The sequence below is a fragment of the Aspergillus eucalypticola genome (genome assembly GCF_003184535.1).
Source record: "Aspergillus eucalypticola CBS 122712 chromosome Unknown BO83scaffold_4, whole genome shotgun sequence".
In the NCBI taxonomy this organism is placed as follows: domain Eukaryota; kingdom Fungi; phylum Ascomycota; class Eurotiomycetes; order Eurotiales; family Aspergillaceae; genus Aspergillus; species Aspergillus eucalypticola.
The window spans coordinates 161308-180168 of NW_020290278.1; the positions used below are offsets into that span (position 1 = coordinate 161308).

The 18861-nt window shown below is 48.3% G+C and overlaps 8 protein-coding genes across 8 annotated transcripts; 5 read left to right on the forward strand and 3 right to left on the reverse strand.

The window, feature by feature from the left end:
- Nucleotides 1-1029: 1029 nt before the first annotated feature.
- Nucleotides 1030-1495, forward strand: BO83DRAFT_385449 (uncharacterized protein; the record flags this gene model as incomplete). Its single annotated transcript, XM_025532619.1, has 2 exons — nucleotides 1030-1047; nucleotides 1190-1495. 2 exons carry the CDS (start codon nucleotides 1030-1032, stop codon nucleotides 1493-1495), a joined length of 324 nt encoding a protein of 107 aa, XP_025391446.1.
- Nucleotides 1496-2251: 756 nt separating this feature from the next.
- Nucleotides 2252-4993, reverse strand: BO83DRAFT_353983 (glycoside hydrolase family 92 protein; the record flags this gene model as incomplete). The annotated part of the gene is made up of 6 exons (XM_025529078.1): nucleotides 2252-2938; nucleotides 2995-3678; nucleotides 3727-4553; nucleotides 4607-4716; nucleotides 4769-4801; nucleotides 4855-4993. 6 exons carry the CDS (start codon nucleotides 4991-4993, stop codon nucleotides 2362-2364), a joined length of 2370 nt encoding a protein of 789 aa, XP_025391447.1. The 3' UTR covers nucleotides 2252-2361.
- Nucleotides 4994-6122: 1129 nt separating this feature from the next.
- BO83DRAFT_457370 (alpha/beta hydrolase) lies at nucleotides 6123-7364 on the forward strand (the record flags this gene model as incomplete). The annotated part of the gene is made up of 6 exons (XM_025537099.1): nucleotides 6123-6212; nucleotides 6330-6496; nucleotides 6559-6666; nucleotides 6725-6782; nucleotides 6845-6922; nucleotides 6999-7364. 6 exons carry the CDS (start codon nucleotides 6123-6125, stop codon nucleotides 7362-7364), a joined length of 867 nt encoding a protein of 288 aa, XP_025391448.1.
- A 181-nt stretch (nucleotides 7365-7545) lies between these two features.
- On the reverse strand, nucleotides 7546-8775 carry BO83DRAFT_168607 (3-ketoacyl-reductase). The gene is made up of 4 exons (XM_025526368.1): nucleotides 8240-8775; nucleotides 7960-8160; nucleotides 7818-7900; nucleotides 7546-7753 (listed from the first exon to the last, which is right to left on the reverse strand). Exons 1-4 carry the CDS (start codon nucleotides 8531-8533, stop codon nucleotides 7570-7572), a joined length of 762 nt encoding a protein of 253 aa, XP_025391449.1. The 5' UTR covers nucleotides 8534-8775; the 3' UTR covers nucleotides 7546-7569.
- A 902-nt stretch (nucleotides 8776-9677) lies between these two features.
- On the forward strand, nucleotides 9678-12343 carry BO83DRAFT_414329 (Zn(II)2Cys6 transcription factor). The gene is made up of 5 exons (XM_025534556.1): nucleotides 9678-9878; nucleotides 9930-10097; nucleotides 10183-10679; nucleotides 10737-11204; nucleotides 11273-12343. The coding sequence occupies exons 1-5, from the start codon at nucleotides 9822-9824 to the stop codon at nucleotides 12165-12167; spliced, it is 2085 nt and encodes a 694-aa protein (XP_025391450.1). The 5' UTR covers nucleotides 9678-9821; the 3' UTR covers nucleotides 12168-12343.
- Nucleotides 12344-13040: 697 nt separating this feature from the next.
- Nucleotides 13041-15053, forward strand: BO83DRAFT_423667 (putative MFS transporter; the record flags this gene model as incomplete). The annotated part of the gene is made up of 8 exons (XM_025535115.1): nucleotides 13041-13064; nucleotides 13123-13133; nucleotides 13180-13321; nucleotides 13380-13570; nucleotides 13621-13774; nucleotides 13824-13919; nucleotides 13969-14676; nucleotides 14739-15053. 8 exons carry the CDS (start codon nucleotides 13041-13043, stop codon nucleotides 15051-15053), a joined length of 1641 nt encoding a protein of 546 aa, XP_025391451.1.
- BO83DRAFT_168649 (uncharacterized protein) lies at nucleotides 14944-16327 on the reverse strand. The gene has a single exon (XM_025526369.1). It carries the CDS (start codon nucleotides 16131-16133, stop codon nucleotides 15165-15167), a length of 969 nt encoding a protein of 322 aa, XP_025391452.1. The 5' UTR covers nucleotides 16134-16327; the 3' UTR covers nucleotides 14944-15164.
- A 742-nt stretch (nucleotides 16328-17069) lies between these two features.
- On the forward strand, nucleotides 17070-18613 carry BO83DRAFT_423669 (FAD-binding oxidoreductase; the record flags this gene model as incomplete). The annotated part of the gene is made up of 3 exons (XM_025535116.1): nucleotides 17070-17291; nucleotides 17359-18434; nucleotides 18490-18613. 3 exons carry the CDS (start codon nucleotides 17070-17072, stop codon nucleotides 18611-18613), a joined length of 1422 nt encoding a protein of 473 aa, XP_025391453.1.
- Between the last annotated feature and the right edge of the window lie 248 nt (nucleotides 18614-18861).

An 18861-nucleotide genomic window follows, 5' to 3' on the forward strand; every position in this document is an offset into this window, starting at 1 on the left:
TGACCCCTTTTTCTTCTTGGACTGGCTGCTCTTTGCTCAGTTACCAACTCTGCACACCACAACAAAATGCTCAGGCGTGGGAAGGGAGGTCAGAGATTTCAAAGTCAGATACCAAACTATATGTGATAGGATCTATTTGTCAGGATAGGGAACCTACTAATTAGATAAGAAACTAATCATAAAATATAGGAGATTTATATCAAACCCTAGGATCGCTTCCCTGTCCCAGTTAGCTTAGTCCTGTTGGTATATGTACTGTTGATCTATGTCAAGAAGATATTTAACTGATAATTATCTGAGAGATAACTTAGTTATAAATAAGAGAAGAGAAGTAAGGCTGAATAGTACTATACATAGCTATTTATGAATAATTACAGCTAAGTATTCTGTAACTAAGCTTTCAAATATATAATTATTTAAAGATAAGTATGCTAAGTATAAAGAACAGAACTAGTTAAATATATAAGAAAGTATTCTTACATATTTCCTCTGTATATTACTATATTATATACTATCAGGTCTGTTATATACCAGTATAGTAGTTATAAACTATAATGTAGTAGGAAATCTTCACAACAGGATAATACACAAATAATATCTAATAAGTTTAAAACTAGTATTGTTCAATAGTGCTTCCTACACGGAAAGGAGTGAAATAATTTGGTTTCTTTTAATCAATTATTGTATAGAGTTTCAAGTATTTAAAGATGATAATATTGATTTCTGAGTTTAGTTAGTAACTTAGTATATAATTAGGATCTATTATCATATATCTAGACACTAACTTAAGTGTATTCTCCTTTTTCTCGTCTTCTTCCTCTTCAATCTATAGAGATAGACATGTTTGCTCCAGAACGGAGCATAAGAGGGCTGGAGCCAGCGCAAATGTACCTCCATCCAACGAAATCAATATTCAATCCGTTTATTTCGGTCAACATGATAGGTTAGTAATCAATAAAGTCGGAAGAGAAACGCATATCTTGACCTCGTCGACAAGAATAAAAGACAGCCTTCTTTGCCCATACCCAAATGAGCTTAGGTAACCCCGTAAGCACTAAACAACACTCTGTCACAGGCTACAACCCAGACCCTAAAGAGCTAAGCTCCAACCCAATAACAATAAATGCCAACTGACTCCATAAGAGAAGAGTTAAACCGAGCTTCTATCAGCCTTGTCTTACCTTCGTAGTTAACCATTAATTTCCTAAACAAAGCAGACCCCAACCCACCCATCATCCACACCATCCCACCCCAACCAAACCACCATAACAATGAACATCTTAAATCCACCCTCTACAGCTACCCCCAGCCCCCAACCCCCAACCCCCACCCCGAACACGCATACGCCCCCTCCGCCTCATCTGCGCAGGCCTCCCGCGCTCCGCAACAGAAAGTCTCAGCCACGCTCTCGAAGGACTCAACTACAGGCCGTACTACGGCTGGACGCTCGTCTCCAATTCCAACGGTGGCTACATCCAAGAATGGGCGCATCTAGCACGACACAAATACGCGGGCGCCGTTGACAGCGACGTCCAAATAACGCGGGCGGCGTAATTCGACGCTCTCTTAGGCGAGCACGATGCGGTGTTGGACTCAGTGCCTGCCATGTTTGCGGCAGAGTTTGATTGAGGCGTATCCGGAGGCGAAAGTGATTTTGAATACTCGAAGCGATCTGGAAGCGTGGCATAGAATCATAATGAAGACGGTGGTGAGCGATATAGAAGACAGTTGGGTGGCGTGGTTTGTGAAGGTGTTTAATGCAGAGAGGTTTTGGTTGTGTTCCTAAGTATTACTCGTCTTTGCTCTGGGGTGAGGGTTGGTTTCGGGCCGTTTGTTGACTTGCTAATAATGGATGTGTATAGCTTCTTGGTGAGAAGGTGCCGGATTCTCCATTTCCGAAAGGGAATGATCCGGTTGCGTTTAGGGAACAGGTGGCTAAGATAACGGCGCCGCGGATGAGGCCCGCCATGCGCAATGTGACTCTTACGGTGGTGTCGCTGAGCGTGGTGGCTGTGGTGACTGGCGTGTCAGTTAAGGAGAGGGGGGTTCTTGGGAAGGCCATCAAGGGAGTTTCAGCCTTCTGGGTCACGTTGATGAGCCTGTCTCCCCGGATCAGTATCTACTCTGAGTCCAGCTATTGGGTGAGGTATATCGGTGGGACCTGTTTTCGGGAAGAAAATGACCGGTGATAGCTACTGGATTGTAGATGGAACACACGAAATGACACTAGGCTAGACCCAGATCATAAGCTATTCAGGCAATATCCACATTATGACCCGTGTGCCCGATCCAGAAAAGGTTGCAAAAAAGCCCAAAGGCACGTACGGTAGCTAGGGACGAGGAATAGAGGCATCTAAGCGATCAGTAATTGCTCATGCTCGGGGGCAAATCCTCGTCCCGAGTTCCCCAGTCACTCTCAGTAGGGCCTAGCTCAAGCTCGAGGGTCCCTCCATTAAGGAAAAAGTCATGGCTGATCCAATTCTTCGTCCATGCTTGGCCGTCCCGTTTGGCGCTCTGGATATAGATCGACTGATACGTAGGGTCGAAGTTGACATTTCGTATCGTGGCGAGCTTTCCAGTCTGCTTGTTTTGTATGCTGATCTCCTCAAAGAACGGCGGGCTAATGAGGTACACGTCTTGACCATGGACTGGGAACAGACCCATCATGCTAAGGACCGCGAACGCGCCCATGGCTCCCCCATCGTCGTTGCCGGGAATACCAGAGACAGAGGTGTTGAATTGGGAGGGGATGTAGTAGTGAGCACGCTGAGTCGATAGCGCGGGCCGTCCGGAGTAATGAAATTGGAATACGGTGAGGAAGGCCTGCTCGTCACCAACGTAAAGGAGACCAGAGTCATGTAGATAAGAAAGGCGAGATGTGAAGGTCTGCGGTCCGCCTAATCGTGTGACTAATGCAGCCATGTCTTGGGGTACAAAGCTTCGAAAATTAGTTCAATAGTTATGCAGACATAGGAATAATTGTATGAAACTCACAATGAATAGAGCCAAGAACTTCCCTCATAAGTCTCGTGCCCATCCGCACTCAAGTAACAAGATGTGAAATTCAATAAGGGACTGCAGAAGATGGGATCTTGATAGCCCCAAGTCCCGTTGGGGTATCGAGGCTGTAGGAACCCTGTGAAGTTAGTGTCCTTCCCCTGCAGGTAAGATTTTTGATCATCCTTGAACATGTTCTGCCAGTTGTTGGCACGCAGCATGTACGTTTCGTAGTCACTCTGATGACCCAGACGCTGGGCCATCTGTGCAATACAAAAGTCATCGTACGCATATTCGACAGTCCTGGAGATACTGCGTGTATGCAGCCCAACACCATATGGATCGAAATCGTCGGTTGGAATATAGTTGAGTGTTTTCCAGCTAGTTAGTCCACCGCGACCCTCGACATTCCAGTTCGCGGGCTCAACCTCCGCATCTTTCACAACAGCTTCATACGCAGTAGCCCAATCAATATCGCTGACATTCTTCAAGAGAGCTTCGGCGAGAAGAACATCCGCATTTGACCCTCCCTGCGTATATCCCTTACATAATGACATTCGGCAGTCTGGTAGGTAGCCTTCGTGGCGGTAGATGTCCACCAGGCTTCTCATCATTCGAGATTGAGACAGCGGATCGGCTAGCGTCAGAAGCTGATGAACGCCGCGGAAGGAGTCCCATATACTATCTAGTCGTAAGTAAGATGTGGGAATCTCCAAGCGGTCCACTCACCAGTAATAGCTGTCATAATACGGCTCGTCACTCTGCCAGAGTGGGTTTTCTCCTGTATAGTCCTGCGGGCTTATCATTGTACGATACATGCCGCTCCAGAATACTTGCTGTAGATCGGATGAGACATTTCCCGGGTTAACACTAAAGACATTCAGTTTGTCCCTCCATGCGTCCTCTGCCGCGTTCACTGTTCCAGCGAAGTCAAAATTCGGCTGCTCCTTTTCAGCGTTGGAGCAGGCCTGTTCTACGCTGATGAAGCTCACACCTACTCTTGCCATTAGTGCTTGGTCATCCGTTGACATATTGAATCGGGCAAATGTGCCAGCAGAGAGGGTCGCGGCGGTGTTGCTCCCATCAGATGTGAGTGATACGGTTGTCTGTCCTTGACCGGCGCGATTGTTGGACCATACACCCGTGTCTCGAACGACACCACCTTTGAAATCTACGCAAAAGTGGAGATCGTAAGTTCCGATACCAAAGCTGGGGCTGAAGGTACCATTTCCTGTCAAGCGACCCGTTGATGGATTCACTGATGCTGTTCCATTAGTGCGCGACTGTGGGAGATCCATGAGATCAACGAGAACCACAGGACTGAGCGACTCGGTCGTGTTTTCGAAGGTGAACCGATACAAAGCTGAATGGTTTGTGACAGTCATCTCTGCAAATACACCACTTTGAAGCGTAATACTAAAGTAACCAGGGCGCGCTTTTGGGGAGCCTTTCGTCCAAGGAATCGCACGATCGGCCTGTTGCCATGTACACTTGTCGAGTGCATCATTTGGACATTCTGGGTGCACAAAAATGGGGAAATTGCCCAGAGATGGTGACTGAAGGACAACAGTCAGCATGAAACAGCATACCATTGAGCGAGATGACTCACGCCACCGGTTCCATCGTCATGCATGTGGGAGAATCCCGAGACGTATGTCGTGTCATAGGCGAAACCGGCTTGGTTTTCACCAATTGTATCTGCTACCGCTTTTGCCATTCCTAAAACCTGTCAGAGGGCATGAAGACTTTCCGGCACGTGGAGACTTCTGACCAAAGGGTAGAGTTGCCCCTGCAAATGAATGACCTGTAGAGCTGTATTAGCCTGGCGAGTTGATAATCTCAAAGGAATATTCTTACCTCCATTGGAGGTACCTATCAGGGGATTAACGTAGTCCAGTACATCGAAGGTCAAGTTACTGCTCTCTTGCCCAGCCACAAGACCGCAAGCTAGAAAGATTGCTGGTAGTGCTTTGTGTGCCTTTAATGACAAGAGCATTTTGGCAAGACTAGAGCTTCGATTTTGACCCTGCAGGTGCTGCAGAATCCGGAGCAACCGGCCATGAAGCCTGGTATTTAACGACAGGAGCGTCGCGCGTAGTGACATTCCATTGTAACCCAAATTCCCCGCGACTTGAGGTCCAAAAAAGCCCACCCCTCTCTTGTGCGCAGCGTGACTGTATGAGGGGTAGAAGAGAGGAAATTATCATACTGCCGAGGCCAATCATAGCATCACGCTTCGTTTGACACCCCACTGATACTGGCAGAATTGCTTTAGCTGCAGCGATTGACACGGTCTGATTCCTCATCGGGAACAGTAGCCAGCTACTGCGTGTAACGCTCCATCGGAGCAGCGTGTTGGCCAGTCCCTGCAAGGGATGAAATGATCCGAGAGCCGAAATGCGGAGAGCCGACGATCCCCTGTCATAATGTTCCATCCGCAGTGAGGAGTATTCTAATCGTGGATTGAATCGGCACACGCTGTCTCATCACAACTGCAGCAGAAGAAGAACTACATAGTTATGGCACATCTGTTGCCTAGCACTGACCCTTCAACCTTTCATACCAATTGACAAGACTATGTGCGGAGAGCCCTAGCCGGAATTCCCACGCCGATGACGTGTGTATGTAAGCCTTCTGGGGATCAAAGGAGGGTCAAGTCGCGTCCATTGTACCTTCAGGGAAGGCATGGTTTTGACATAGTTAAGAATACTTGTAGACGCCGAAAACATTAGAGACACGTTTGGGGGTACCAGCATTGAAATCCGAGAAGATTGGTTGAAGTGAAATATATGCTTGTCAGTTCCCTCACATAAGTCTGAAAGGTATCTAGCGAGTGAAATTGCAGAAGAACATTGAGATATATGTAGCTCTCACGGGCAGTTTCTGGACGTGGTCGCTGTGGATGTCTGGTCACATGCCCGCATCCCGGTGCCAAAAACGTGTTAAAGAATGCCATGCATCATGCAATGATCATTATGATGACATTATATACAGCTTCTAAAAAGCGGGAACAAGCGAATGCATTCCAGTCCTTACACTACCAAGAGAATGTGGACGGTCGCCTTTTTGGAGGATATCCTCAATCTCAAACATACTCCAGGCTAGCCCAGTGCTAGTAGATCGCCATGAGTCGAGAACAGATGTCCAGTGCCAGCACTGGCCGGTGGATATCGCAAAGGGATGCCTTTGCCAAAGAGAATGTGGAATGGGAAAAGGTAAGATGCTTGCAAATTGCCCCAATAGCTACTGGCAAAGTAATGGGAAGCTGATTTCAAAGCCAGTTTTATCGCAATAACAGAAGCAAGGTTCCTCATCTGACTGGCCCAGTACAGCAATATCGTGAAACAATGCGCGAAGCCAAGTTGCGTGCACAAAAACATGGAACGCCAATAGTTGAAGGACTTAAAGTTGATGACTTAAGTACATACTCTCCGTCGAGATTGAAACTGAGAATATACAAGCCAGTGTCTCCTGAAGCAAATGGGGCCGTCATGATCTAGTACGTATTTGGTGAGATCTTATGCTTCGGAACGGTCTAATAGTGTTATATCGGACGTGAAGCTTCCATGGAGGGGGCTGGGCCTTGGGAGATCTGGAAGGAGAAGACAATATCTGTCGGGTTCTATGTGTGCAAGCCATGCTAAATGTGGTCAGCGTTGACTATCGCCTGTAAGTGACCCATTGGTTTCAGAGGCTTCGCTAACCATTGAACGATGGGATCATGCAGTGCACCAGAGAATCCGCATCCAGCAGCTATTGAAGATGCGATCACAGCACTTCGTTGGGTATATTATCATCCTCTCAGTCACACAGTACTAGCTATAGCTAATAGCATCTCTCTTAATAGGTATGCCAAAACAATCTGACCCATGGATTTGATAAGAGTAAGATTTACGTTGGGGGGACTAGTGCTGGGGCAAACTTGGTATGAAACTTCAATGGTTTCTGGTAATTGACTGGATGATGCCCCTACTAATAGAATGGAACACTTTTTCACCTAGGCTGCTGTACTGTCCCAACTATCCCCGACTTTGGGAGTCGATATCCGGGGTCAGCTACTTAGGTCTCCAGTCTTATGCTCTAGTGAGCTGCATTACCAGAGAATGGGGCTGAAAAGTATGGAACATTTCGTTGATACACCAATCCTCGATCAGTGCTCAATGAAGCAATTCATTGAGTGGTATCAGCCTTATGACCGGGCAGATCCTACGGTATCTCCACTATTGTCCCGCGATCTTGGTGGATCTCCGCCATCTATTATCATGATATGTGGCCGTGACCCGCTCCGCGATGAGGCCCTAGCCTATGCGGACAAACTTGAAGAAAGGGGGTACATTAGCTCTTCTAAAATGTGCGCCTTCAATTAGCGCTGACTACATGTCTAGCATACCAGTGCGGGTTGCTGTCTACCCGGGAATGCCCCACGCGTTCTGGATATTTCCGGAACTGACCACAACGAGGACTGCTACACAGGACATGATAAATGGTGCCAGATGGCTTATTTCAGAGGTCCCCAGTACATAATCACAAAGCCACTGAGTGTTCCTTAATGTCCGTAGTTCAATATCGCAATTACAATGATCTCCCCCCATCTACCGGCAATTCAACCCCCGTGATGAACGAAGCCTCATCACTTGCCAGAAATGTGGTGGCATTGGCGACATCTTCCGGAGTGGCAAATCGCCCCAGCGGGATGCTAGACAGAATATTGCTTCTATTCTCGGGTGTGTCCTGACCCCCAAGAATAAGAGGCATCCTGGCCATGTATTAGCATCCATGCAAGGTAATCATGAGAGCGGAGAATCGGAATCGATACTTACATTCCAGTTTCGCCTGCAACGGGACACACAGTGTTGAGACGAATGTTATCCTTCGCAAATTCTGCAGCCAGGCTCTTGGTCGCCTGTGCTCATCGTAAGACTCTCTCCACACGTAAAAGTGGTAAGGAATGAACAGACATACCGCACTCACACCCCCCTTCGTAGCAGAGTACCAAGCGTACTTTGGCCGAGGGCGAATGGAGCTCATACTTGAGATATTCACAAAAACACCCCCACCCTGGGCTTGAAAGTTGGGAGCAATAGTCTTGGCTGAGTGATAGATACTCTTAACATTCACTTTGTACATACGGTCCAGCATGTCCTCGGATGTCTCAAGAGAAGGCTGTTATGCTATCAGTAAACGTCATAAAAACCAACACAGGCATAAAAACGAAGTAAGAGAAACGAAAACTTCCGAATACCTGCACTGTATGAACAATCCCAGCATTATTGACCACGATGTCAATCTTCCCAAACTTCTCAAGTGCCACTTCACGCACCATCTTCCAATCAGACTCACTCGATACATCTCCTTGAAGGAAGATAGCGCGTCCTGGTGGCTCATTACTCTGCACTAGTAGTCCTCCTAGCGGATTGATATCAACAATGATCACATTAGCGCCCTCGAGAATGAATTTGTGGACGATTCCTTCCCCGAATCCTGAACCTCCTCCGGTCACAATAGCGGTTTTGTTTTGTAACCTACCCTGGCCCATTTTACTGTCTGTAGTGCTTAGTAGTCAGTGATCGATGACAGGAGGATAATGCACTGTTATGTTTCTGGTGGCTTTCCCCGCCCGCCTGTTTGTTTTGGGCATTGACAGATGCGGGGACAGCAGCTGTGCCCCGTGATCAAAGTTATTGTCTCTATTAAAGCGGCACTGCATTAGTTGACTTGTTATGTGTAATCCTTTCTATCCCCTAACTGTTCCGTAAGCCATTTTGGAATTAGTGTCAGGGTTAGGTATAGCTAATAATATATTCGCATTTCACAGGCCTTTTATTATCGTTTTATAAGGCATTAAGCTTTGCTGATAGGACTACGACAGAGTCTTAAAGGATATTGTAGTTGCGCTAATCAAATTGACGGTCAAAGCACTGCGGAACAATCCACTCGACAATATTAGAAGCTGGTATGACCACTTTCGGTCGGTTAGTGGCGAGGAGATGATACCTGGTATCAACGTTGGCTTCGGATCTGGTATCTGTAGCCTGACCATGTTTAAAATTATCAGTTGGAATGATTTTGGAGAGTCACACTATATTGGTCCTCTGGTTAACAGACCATAGAATCCTTTCACCACACGTAGGGCTTCTTTCAATTACGTTGAGCATATGCCTCATGATAGATGCCGTGATGGCACAACTGCAAATGCGGCATCGCAATTACAGGCTGAGTTCGTGCCCAATGAGGTAGCCCAGGACTGCGTCTTCTTCACTGCCCTGCCGGCTAGCAATGAGTGTAGTATACATAAGCAGAGTAGCAATGTCGGGGAACTAACGACTAACTGAAGGAAAGCGAAGGCGCTAGTAATGGTACCCTTTCGAAGAGAGAGATTGAGAAGGAACAGACCTTAAAGATGTGTATTAGGTAGGAAGGTCAGACATTTTTTGAACCAGTGCGACTAAGTAAGACACAGCAATTGTATATTGGTTTTTATCCGACTAATCTTCCGCATTGTCCTGAAAGAAGTGTCACGGATGCTGGCAAATGTTGGGACATTTCGGCTACAGCCGGCCAGAAGTACCGGCTCGGATAGCGGTGCCGACATTTCTCCGAGCGAATCCCAGGCCCGATCCCGGTGTGCCAAGCTCGGCGACGACGAAAGCTCCCTCGTTCAACCATTTGGAACTAGATATCTCGATTGTACATTGCATTTTACATAAGTGTATGAACTGCGAGGTCTGTTTGAGCTACTCCCCTCATTAGGATGAGTAGTATTGTCTGCTTTGCCCCCAAGACCAGCCTTGACTCCTTGTTTGACGCCACAGCAAGCGTACACCATGCCGGGAGTTCCATCAAACAAGGCATGTGAGCGATGTAAGAAGCGTCATCTGAAGGTTAGAATCGCATGTTACAATTTACTTGCTGCATCAATCTGACCATCTCAGTGTGATGAGACACGCCCCAGCTGCCAGCGTTGCACCAATGCTGGAGTTGAATGCCCGGGATATGTACAAACTCGCAAGTTTATCGATCAGGGTGCCTCTGTTCGGCGTCGATATGCGCCATATCAGCAGGATAACCCCCGACGGGATCCTTCACATAGTCCCGATAAAGTGAGTAAATACACGAGGGTATAAAACACCCGTTCTCGCGTCCGCCCGTAAACCTCGGTAGTCAACTGCTGCTCACACCGATTAGGTGACGCGAGAAAGTCCGTCAAATATTGGAGGAGCTGCAATCAGAAGCAATGCTGCTAATGATCCAATACACACGCGTGTAGCTGCAACAGCTGCAGCCGATCAGCCAGCCGACGCTAGTCAAAATTTTTTTGCTTCGCCTATAGCCGAATCAAGACGTCAAAATCAATTACAAGCGGAAATTCCACATAGCCCGAACACCAGCGCTCGTGCTGCTGCAGCGCGTGAACAGCCATTGTCGGAGATGCATAGTAGTGCCACTCAAGTCTCTCACATTCATGGTAACCCTTTTGACGATAGACTTCATCCCCACGGGGCTGCACCCATGACTTATCATGAAGAGCATGCAACAGCTGATGATCAATCACCAGCTCATGACAGCCAATCCGTCCAAAGTGATAAGGAGGATTTTCATGAGGTGGTATCAGAGTTAATGACCGACTCTGAGCACGAGATCTCCTTTCTTATACGCCATTACTCCCAACATATCGCTCCATGGTTCGTAACGCCCAACACTTGTAATCAGTTTGCATTCTAACATAAACACGTTGTTAGGCTGGACCTCTCCGATAGTAGAAGGTTCTTTACAACATACGTTCCCATACGAGCGATAGATTATCCATACGTGAGATACTCGATCGGCGCCTTAGCCGCAATACATCTGGGCCAGATGAAGGGCGCGACATGTCCGGAAAACGTTGGCATGTTGACTAGCCCAGCAGCCATGGAGACGTACCCCAACGCGCCAGAAGTGGACTGGTATCTCAAGGCCGCAAACTACTACTATATGTCAATCGCGCGCATGAACTCAAGCATGCCAGAATCCTTTGCGACTCTGTCCAGTTCCGCTGTCCTGGAAGGCCCCGTCGAAATCGTGAAAACCTGGCTGCACCGCCATGCAGAGACTACTCCTCCCTCCGCAAGAGACGACACGTTTTGGAGGAAAACAGAGGCCTTGCTAGCCACAGCAACCATACTCACCATGTATAAACTCATAAGCAAAGCCGGAGAGGAATGGAATTTGTAATCAGCCCCAACCCTTTACCCTACACCACCACCACACCCTATATCTAACCTATATACAAACACAGATACCTGACCGGCGTCAACTCCCTGTTCGAATCCCTCCTCCACCTCAACAGCAACTCCTCCGACCCCATAAGATTCACACACGGCATCAACGCCTCGTTCTGGAACTTCGCTCGACAAGACTACCTAGCCTCCTACTTCAACCGCCTCCCCACCTACCTCGACCCAACCAACCTCCCGCTCTGGCGCGCAGCCGGGCTTACCTTCACCGAAACTGGCGAAATAGACCCCTCAAGCAGCACCTCCTTCTTCACCCCGGAAGACTTCGCCTCCAACAGCCTCACCTACCTCCTATCCAAGTTGACCAACTTCCTCGCCCACCTCCGAACCTCCCAACTAGACCAACTCATCACCCACCCATCACCCCCAACCAGAACAACCCCAACCACACCCCCAACATCCACCTCCACCTCCACCTCCACCTCGACAACCTGGCTCGACCTCTCCGTCTCGTTTCAATCCTGGGTCGACCGCATGCCCGAAACATTCCGCCCGTGTTTACGGCTGCACACTCCCCGCCCAGAAGTCTACTACAGCCTCCCATCCTGCGCATCAACTATGCAACAATACCACTTCGGTCGGCTAGCTCTCTGTCTGAATCGTCCCGCGGACGTCATCACAAGTCCCACCACCGCGTTCGACCGACTACAGGGGTACAGGGAGGTCACGAAGGAGGTCGATTACAGATGTAAGGAGATTGTGGGGATAGCGGCGGCGAGGCCCCAGAGCTGTGCAAGGATTTATATGCCGGCTTTGCTGTTCGCTGCGGGACAGTGTGTAGAGAAGCAGGAGGAGAGGCAGGTTGTTGAGGAGTTATTGTGCGGGATTGGGGCGGATTTGGGATGGGAGACGGATTCGGAGATTCAGAGGTTGAAGGGGTTGTGGGAGGAGAGGTAGATTGTTGATATATTTGTAACTTTGTGTGCTTGTGAGGGATGTTTTGGGGTTGGGTTTATGTATTTGTAGTGGGTTGGGTGGGTAATAGTGTTGATGTGTTTGGGTTATATTCTTTGATTTGTGAATTCTGGATACAGTTAGTTGAGTGCCGATGCGGCAGTTAGGAAGAGCCGAAGCTGAATCACTAACTTCAGGAATAAAGTATATGATTGGGTGAAACTTGCAGCCAGTCATAATATAGTATTAGTATGGTTGTACCATCCTACAGAAGAAAACCAGAATTGCCGGCGAAAACCTGCCTCACATCTCCCTGACCCTATCTATTCCCTGTTCCTAGCCATGCATAACCACGCACATAGTACTTTGTACAACGTCAATGACCACTCAAGAGACTAAACCTAGAATCCATTCATTGACGTAGTCCCGTCCAGCCATCAAACCCCACAGCGGCATATTCCCGCCATCTCGAACGGCAATGAAAGTGGAGAAAGGAACGAAATCCGGGGAAGTGGGTCTCCCCTCCCCCAGCACAGACATCTCCGTGACAGAACAGGCGGACGCTATAAGAACCAATGAAGGATCCATGCTCAGAAGATCGGCTATAGCAGCTAGTATCATTCTGGGCGTTCCTTTCGGAAACCCCCGCTCTGGGTTCGTATCGCCTGTCCGGGGTTCCTTGGGTCGGCTATGGGGGGTGTTGGGGCCCGGGGGAATTCCGCGTTGGGCGGGAAGGGTCTGAGTGTTGGCGTAGGTGGTAATGCAAGGGACTTTTGGTAGATAAATGGGTGATGGCTGTGAGGTTTGAGGGGCATTGTAGGGCTTTTTAGAGCTCGCTGATTTGAAGTAGAAGAACTTATTGTGTTGAATCTCGATATGGAGATGAATTATGATGAAGCGGTAAGTGATCTTCTGGGTGTTGGTTGCGATGAGGTGTACTGACAAGGATGGTGCGTAGGCTCTCCATCAGTATGTGGAATCCCTTGAGGAACTGATCGCTGTTAATAATTTCCAGGATTGAGCGGGAGCTCAATACTGAGATCTATCCAGGGACAGAGATCATGGCAGATGTTGGATCGCACCACTTCGTGAAAGCGTCGTCGCGATCAGATCGTGTTCTCGTCCCGCAGCCATCGCAAAGCCCACATGATCCTTTGGTAAGTGGTACTGCAGTCGGAGCAATATTAGATCTTTAACGCTAACCGAAAGCCTCAGAACTGGAGCAAAACGTGGAAGATAACTGTTATCTGCTTGTCCACTGCGGTTTCCTTCAGTCAGGGTCTAGGACCTTTGGCCCTGGCACCAATGTTTCCTCAGTTGATGGAGGCTTTCGATGCGGACTATGCCGCCGTTGTCAAGTTCACCGGCTTGTGTATTCTTGTGTTGGGGTTCAGTAACTTCTTTTGGTAAGCCCTAGACCATCTTCACAAACGTCGAAGGTGCTGACGACAATAAGGATTCCACTACAGAGCGCATATGGTCGGAGACCCGTCTTGATATTCTCCACTCTCATCTGTTTAGCCAGTAATATCTGGAGGGCCATGGCAACATCCTATGGTAGTTATATGGGAGCCTGCATCCTCAATGGATTCGGAGCTGGCCCTGCCGAGGTTGGTATCCCAAAGCCGAAGCATGGGTCAGACTGACAGACAGCGGTAGACATCTCAGCCGGAGATCATTGCAGACACCATCTTTCTGCACGAAAGAGGTTCCTTCAACACGCTCTACTTCACATTCTATTTCGGCTCGCTCATGGTAAGATACGAAGTAAGCTGTCAAACTCCCTGGCTGACTAGTCGTATAGGTCGGACCTATAATTGCCGGTCCAATGGCTCAGCATGTTGGCTGGCGTAGCTTTTTCTGGTTCAACGTCGCGCTACTGGGGCTGGTGCTCATTCTCGTCGTTTTTCTCTTTCCCGAGACCAAATGGCACCGAGTCCACCCCGGTGAACACACTCACGCACAGGAGGAGTTGAACTCCTCCGATACCGGATCAGAACCAGAGAAAACCGCCGCAGCGGCACATAAGGAAAATGCTTCGATAGAGAGAAGCGATACAGATCCATGGCTTGGTAGAGGCTATCCATCGAAGCAGCAGTTCAAACTCTGGCAGCTAGAAGGCCACAATCTAAAAAATCTGCTGATCAGCTTCTGGGTTCCGTGGAAGCTTCTCTGCTTCCCCATCGTTGAGTTTGCTGCCTTTAATGTTTCCTGGTCTGCCAGTGTCTTTCTGACCCTAAACCTCACCCAAAGCGAGGCCTTCTCCAAGCCTCCATACAACTTCTCCAGCCAGACCATCGGCTTCTTCAACTTTGCGATCTGGATTGGGGCATTCATTGGACTGGCAACCAATGGACCTCTTTCGGACTGGATTTCCATGAAAGCCACAAAAAGGAATCGGGGCATTCGAGAGTCAGAAATGAGATTGCCCGCGATCATACCATACGTGATCGTATCCATAATTGGAAATTTTGTGGTGGCATTTGGATATCAATATCAATGGGACTGGAGGGTGAGTTTCCATGTTCATCCGTGGTCGAGAGGCCCTGCGCGCTAATGAGAACTGCCCACCAGGCTATTGTTATAATAGGGTACACAGCGGCTGGTATCCAGGTTGCTGCCATCCCAGCTATCACTAGCACCTACGCAGTGGACAGCTATAAGCCGGTTGCTGGCTCGATATTCGTCTCGATCACAGTCAACAAAAACGTGTGGGGTTATGGTTTTAGTGAGTTCATTACACCGTGGGTAGAAAAGAGCGGCTTCGTGAAACCGATAATGTTGAACATGTCCCTCGCAGTCTTGTGGTGTCTTTTCGCGATTCCCTTTTATTTTTATGGAAAGCGTTTTAGGAAATGGACAGCAAAGTCGTCAGTGCACAAGATGTGAATCTGGAGCCAGGTTTATTTTTTTTTCTGTGTTTAAAGGTCCAGAAGCAACAGGCCTGCTGTTGGCTGGTCCATCTCAGGTAGCATTATCTGTACAGTAAACACTATCGCATCATTCGTCATCTTCATCCGGGTCGTACAGATCGAGATCCAATGTAGCCTTAGGTTTTGGCATTGGTGCGGCTCCCATCCCAGATCCGCTTGTTGCCGCAGATCCAGCATGCGCTGCAGCTTTTGCGGCCTCATCTGCATGACGCGCTTCTTCGCCGACGTCGACCTGCGGCATCGCATCAGCGATCCCTACACCCTCAGCCTCGTGTATTAAGCGTTCAACTTCCTTCTCTGGTTCAAAGCCTGGGCGACCCTCGGCAGCAGCAAGTTGTATTTGCGCCATCAGTCCCAGTCGAATGCGATCTTCCATTGGATACGGTAGCATATAAGCCTGGCGAGTCATCTTTGCCGATTCGTCAAGCCAACTAGTCGCGTCTTTGGTCACAGATGCGACCGGTTCCGCTGTCTCAGTATCCTGGTTGCCATTTGTGCCCGTCATTTCTGTATCCGGTCCCTTCTCTTGGATTCTCTCTCGCGATTTGGCCTCTGCAGTCGCTGCAGCATCGGAAGCCGCTTGGTGGTTGTATTTGCTGATCCGCCGCGCGAAGTCGAGAAGTAGCTTGTAGTCCACCTCCTTAATTCCCCGTAACCCAGTAGATCTTGGCTTTTCACCCTGCATGTTTTCATCCGAGTCATAGTCCAAGTAATCGTCCTCCGAGTCCAGGTCGCTATCAGACTCGTCTCCACAGGTCGTTGTGATTTCCTTCTCATAGGCCATCACCTCACGTACAATGCTTTTGACTTTCTCTTCCAGTTCCTGGGCTTCTTCACGGAGCCGTAGAATTTTGGCATAGTTCTGCTGGTGTTGTCGGAGGGTCTCGACGGCGGAGGTCAACGAGTCGTCTGCGTCCAATAAACCGATCGCGGCGGCGGGGGCGCCTGCAGCTGTTGGTGATGTTGTCAGGCTATTTATAAGCACGTTTAGTTTGTTCTCCAGGTTGGAGAGGGTGCCTTGGAACTCGACGTTCATTTTGGTCCGTTTAGGCTGTCGCGAAAACGTTGCGATGGGCAAGGATCAAGCTAGGACCTGCAAATGGTTTAAGGTATATCGCACCCAATTGGTAGAGCAAATGTGGTAATCAGATAAGAGCACCGAGAGATTACTAAAACCCAAGATTCGAACCACAACTGGGGTACCTCTTGCAATGCGATTGAGGAGAAGCTCTGTAGTTTTCGGTTTGTTGTCGGCAAACAATGAGATCGCCGGAAGATCCACGTGATCGTAGCTACCTATCACGTGACTGTGGGGTACCTGCCGGTTCTTTCCGCCATCGCATGCTGTCATTCGGTCAATTCTCAAGGGAGAACTAATAAATCCAATGTCGGTGTCGGGATTGTTGAAGTACACCTAATTGCAGTAGTCAATGCTCTCTTAACCTCTAGCCTCAATATAATGGCGAACTCGGGGCATTTGTACCAAATACTCGCCACATATCCCTGATATTATCTCTGCAGCCTACTAAAGTATATCTTGGCTACTCCTAGTGCGACCTGCCACAAGGCTTGCAAAATGTAGAAGGCTCTAGCGTGACAAATGACACACCATACTTTTTAATCTCTCCCTACTATCCGGCGCTGAGATATATGTGACACTACCTGTGTCTGTTGTAGGCCCAACGCGTTATACGCCCTTGCCTTTGACATGATTTTTCCAAGCTAGCATCGCGATTACTACGCGTCAAGGAGACCAACACTTAGATACATATCCGCGCCAAAGAAAGGATATCTGAGCGGGATGCAGAATGGCTCTGTTCTGGGATGGCAATAATGACGTTTGCTCGGATATGCAAGTGCCGCTTTTCTGCCCCAGTGGTACATCACTAGCAACGCTTAGAGGCTTTTCTGTATCTTAATCAATAGTCCGATGCTTTTCGGCTACCTGTATAAGGCGACAGAATCATCAATCATGAAAACTCCATTCACACTTGCTCTTCTTCTATCAGTTGTCGGATATCAACCCTGGGCCTTGCATCTAGCAGAGGTTTGCGAGGAACTGGGGCCTCAGCTATCAAAGTCGGCTGTGATATCTGCCTGGGATGCAACCAGATATGAGCGCTGGATTAAGTCCAACACACCTACGCCTAGCGTTGTGGTAACACCGGCTACTGAGCAGGATGTGGCCGCAATCGTATGTTGTTCGATTGTTCTGAATGCATAGCAAGGGTTGCAACGGCTAATGTGAAAGCCTATAACAGGTCTCATATTGCACTTCGAATAATATATCATTTCTAGCCCAGAATGGTGGGCATGAATGGGCACAAACGATTCACCTGGATGAGGATGGATTGCTCATCAATCTCAAACAGCTTGATGAAGTCACCTTCAGCAAGAACAGGAGAGAAGTAATTGTTGGAGGTGGCGCTTCTGTCGCGCAGGTGATCGAGGCTTCAGCAAAGAATAACTCTCTAATTCAGACAAACAATTGCAACTGTATCGGAGCTCTGGGGGCTCTTCTCGGGGGCGGTTATGGTAGCCTGATGGGTATATTCGGCTTCGGGATAGATAACGTACTATCTCTGAATCTGGTCATGGCTGACGGTTGTCTGCATACAATCACACCCAAAGACATAGATCTCTTTTGGGCTCTTCGCGGTGCTGGTCCCAACTTTGGCATTGTCACGTCCGCAAAGATGAAATCATACCCTGTTTCAGCCTTTGGCCAAGCCGCCTGGACGGGGCAACTTGTCTTCTCTGCCGACAAATTGGAAGCTTTGGTTGATACAATCGACAGGATAACTCTAGAGCCGGAAATGAGCGTCTTTATGTATTTTATGACTAGTGGTGAACCAGACAATACGCCTATGGTTGCTCTCATGCTATATTACTACGGTACCGAAGAAAAAGGGCGGGCTGCATTTTCATGTTTTTTCGACCTAGGTCCAACTAACGACACTACGATGGCAACTGAGTACGCTCACTGGGTTGATGCACCCAGCATGGCCTGTTCAAAAAGCGGGTTCAGAATTCCATACTCTGCCGGACTTGGCCGGATGGTCAGCAGCACTTGGAAAGAGGCTTGGGAGGAGTATGTTTCTTTTGTTTCCCTGGGTGGCACCGGCCAAAGTATTGTCCTCTTGGAGGCGTATTCACACGAAAAGGCGCGCTTCTTTGGTCAAGATTCGTCAGCTTACGCCTGGAGAACCAAAGTGAATTTCAACGCGATGGCTATAGCATGGTACATGGACGACAGCCTGGAATCGAACGCGAGAAAATGGGCTTCTAAAATGCGTGATTTATGGCGGTCAACTGATGGATTGGACTCACCAGCTGTGTATGTGCCCTCTACAGATATTCTTCCAGGACTAACTTCGGTTGGTTGGTTCTAGGTACATCAATTTCGCCTTCGATGAAGATCTTTCGGTTGTGTATGGCGACAACGTCGATCGTCTGAAAGCCATCAAAGCAAAGTATGACCCTGAGAATGTTTTCAATCAATGGTTCAGTCTGTAGATGTGGAATCATCTCGGTTGTTCGTAGGACATGTCGTGGTCAGGAGAAGCAGAGGAAGAACAATCGTATTTCAGACTTCAATGATGGATCTATTCCCTATACTTGACTCGTGTATAGACATTCAAGTAGATGTACCATTATTGCTTTCTCCATTGCAGACATCACGGATCCAAACCGATGCCCGGATCGTGATAAGTATAGAATATCCTAGCAGTCCCACCACATTGATATCTATGTAGTACGACAAA